General features: G+C 77.8%; 1 protein-coding gene across 1 annotated transcript in view; it reads right to left on the reverse strand.

The window, feature by feature from the left end:
- LOC146594888 (uncharacterized) overlaps nucleotides 1-1,698 on the reverse strand; it is a gene marked incomplete at its 5' end in the record, with an annotated part of 13,941 nt that extends 12,243 nt beyond the window's left edge. Inside the window, 10 exons of the mRNA XM_085306748.1 lie at nucleotides 120-155; nucleotides 272-361; nucleotides 553-603; nucleotides 695-748; nucleotides 858-911; nucleotides 994-1,038; nucleotides 1,131-1,175; nucleotides 1,268-1,321; nucleotides 1,410-1,481; nucleotides 1,636-1,698. Coding sequence (XP_085162874.1) covers nucleotides 120-155; nucleotides 272-361; nucleotides 553-603; nucleotides 695-748; nucleotides 858-911; nucleotides 994-1,038; nucleotides 1,131-1,175; nucleotides 1,268-1,321; nucleotides 1,410-1,481; nucleotides 1,636-1,698 — 564 coding nt within the window. The remainder of the gene's footprint in view (nucleotides 1-119; nucleotides 156-271; nucleotides 362-552; nucleotides 604-694; nucleotides 749-857; nucleotides 912-993; nucleotides 1,039-1,130; nucleotides 1,176-1,267; nucleotides 1,322-1,409; nucleotides 1,482-1,635) is intronic.
- Between the last annotated feature and the right edge of the window lie 46 nt (nucleotides 1,699-1,744).

Below are 1,744 nucleotides of genomic sequence, written 5' to 3' on the forward strand. Positions count from 1 at the left end.
GGCCCGGCGGCAGCCCGAGGCGCGGAGCAGCGGCGCGGGTCCGCAGGAGCAAGCGCGGCGCGCGCGGGACAGAGCGGAAGCGGGGAGCGCGGCGCGGCCGGAGAGCCGCGCTCCAATACCTCTTTGCCRACCGGTCCGTCGGGTCCCGACTCCCCCTGGGAAACCAAAGGGAAACGCGAGATGAAGCCAGGTCCCGCCGTGCCGTGCCTGCACGCCCGGCCCTCCCCAGTGCTCCCAGCACCGTCCCAGCACGCCCGGGGCTGTCGCTCACCGGCGGTCCAGGGTGTCCCGGCGGCCCCGGCTGTCCCGGCATCCCCGGCAGGCCTCGGTCCCCCGTGGATCCTCGCTCGCCCTTTAGTCCCTGCGGAAGGGGCGGGAGGAAAACGCCGGGCGGGCGGCGCGGGACGCTGGCTTTGGGGAGCGCGCTGCCCCCGACCCCGTCTCCCTCCCCAGCGCCTGCAGCCCCGCGCCCGGCCAGCGCCCGCGGCTCCGGCTGGATGCTGGCGAGGTGGGACACGGGGCAGGACGAGCCCCCGGCGGGGCCAAACTCACCACTCCGGCGAGTCCGGCGGGGCCGGGCTGGCCCGGGCTGCCTGGGGGTCCCTGCGGAGCGGAGGAGGCGATGGGGACCTGCGCGCCCCGCCGGGGACGCCGACGTCCCGTGCGCCGGGGCAGAAGGGCTGCTTCGACTTACGATAAGACCCGGAGGTCCCTGCCGGCCTTGGGGTCCCATGGGTCCGGGGTCGCCCTGCGGAAGGCCGCGGGATGAGCGCCGGCGGGATCACCGGTGGCAGCGGCAGCCCGTGGGGCCGGGGGCTCCCGCAGCCCCCCGTCGTCCCCCCTCCGCCCCGGCTCACCTCTGCTCCGGGCCGGCCCGTGCTCCCGGGGGGGCCAGGTTTGCCGCAGTCGCCCTAGGAGGACAAACGGACGCTGTGGGCAGGGGGTCCCGGGGGCGGCCGCCGCTCCGCCGCCGCTCCGCCGCCGGCCGCTCACCTTCGGTCCCGGGAGCCCCGGGTGACCCGTCTTCCCCTTGAAGCCCTGCAGGGAGCAGAGAGGTCGGGYGGGCTCCCGCCAGCGCTTCCCGCACGGACAGCCTGCTCCAGCCCCGGCGCGCGCCGAGCACCACTCACCGGCAGCCCCATCATCCCCGGTGGCCCGGGGGGGCCGGGATCGCCCTGGGGAGACAGCGAGCGAGACGGGTCGGGGTGCGCGGAGCGGGGTGGGGGGGACGCTGGCGCCCTCCCACCGCGGCCGCCCGCCGCCTCACCCGCGCTCCCGGTTTGCCGTCCTTGCCGTCCAGCCCTTCCACGCCGGCGGGGCCCTGCGGGGCGAACGAGGAGGATTCGGAGCGCCGCTCGCTCCGGGCCTCGGGGATTGCTGCCGGGGGAGCCGCRGGAAGGAGGCCTTACCTGGATGCCGGGGGGGCCGGGGGGGCCGGGGGGCCCTGGCATCCCCGTGGGGCCGCGCATGCCCTCGCTGCCCTGCGAGAGCCACGGGGAGAGAAGCCACGGTGAGAGGCGGCGGGAGCCGGGACTCCGCTGGACACGGCGCAAACCGGAGCTTTGCCGCATCCCGGCGCCCCGCCGGCACGGGGACCCCGCAGAGCGTCACCCGACCGAGCGGCGTCCAACTCACCTTCTCGGCCGCGGGCCCCGGGGGCCCTGCCGGGCCGACCTTTCCCGGGAAGCCGGGAGGTCCCTGAAGGGAAGAGCGGCGGTGAGCGGGGGCCGGGCACCGCGGCGGG

This window comes from Rhea americana, unplaced genomic scaffold (assembly GCF_003343005.1).
Source record: "Rhea americana isolate MKP2758 unplaced genomic scaffold, rheAme1 scaffold_246, whole genome shotgun sequence".
Classification (NCBI taxonomy): Eukaryota; Metazoa; Chordata; class Aves; order Rheiformes; family Rheidae; genus Rhea; species Rhea americana.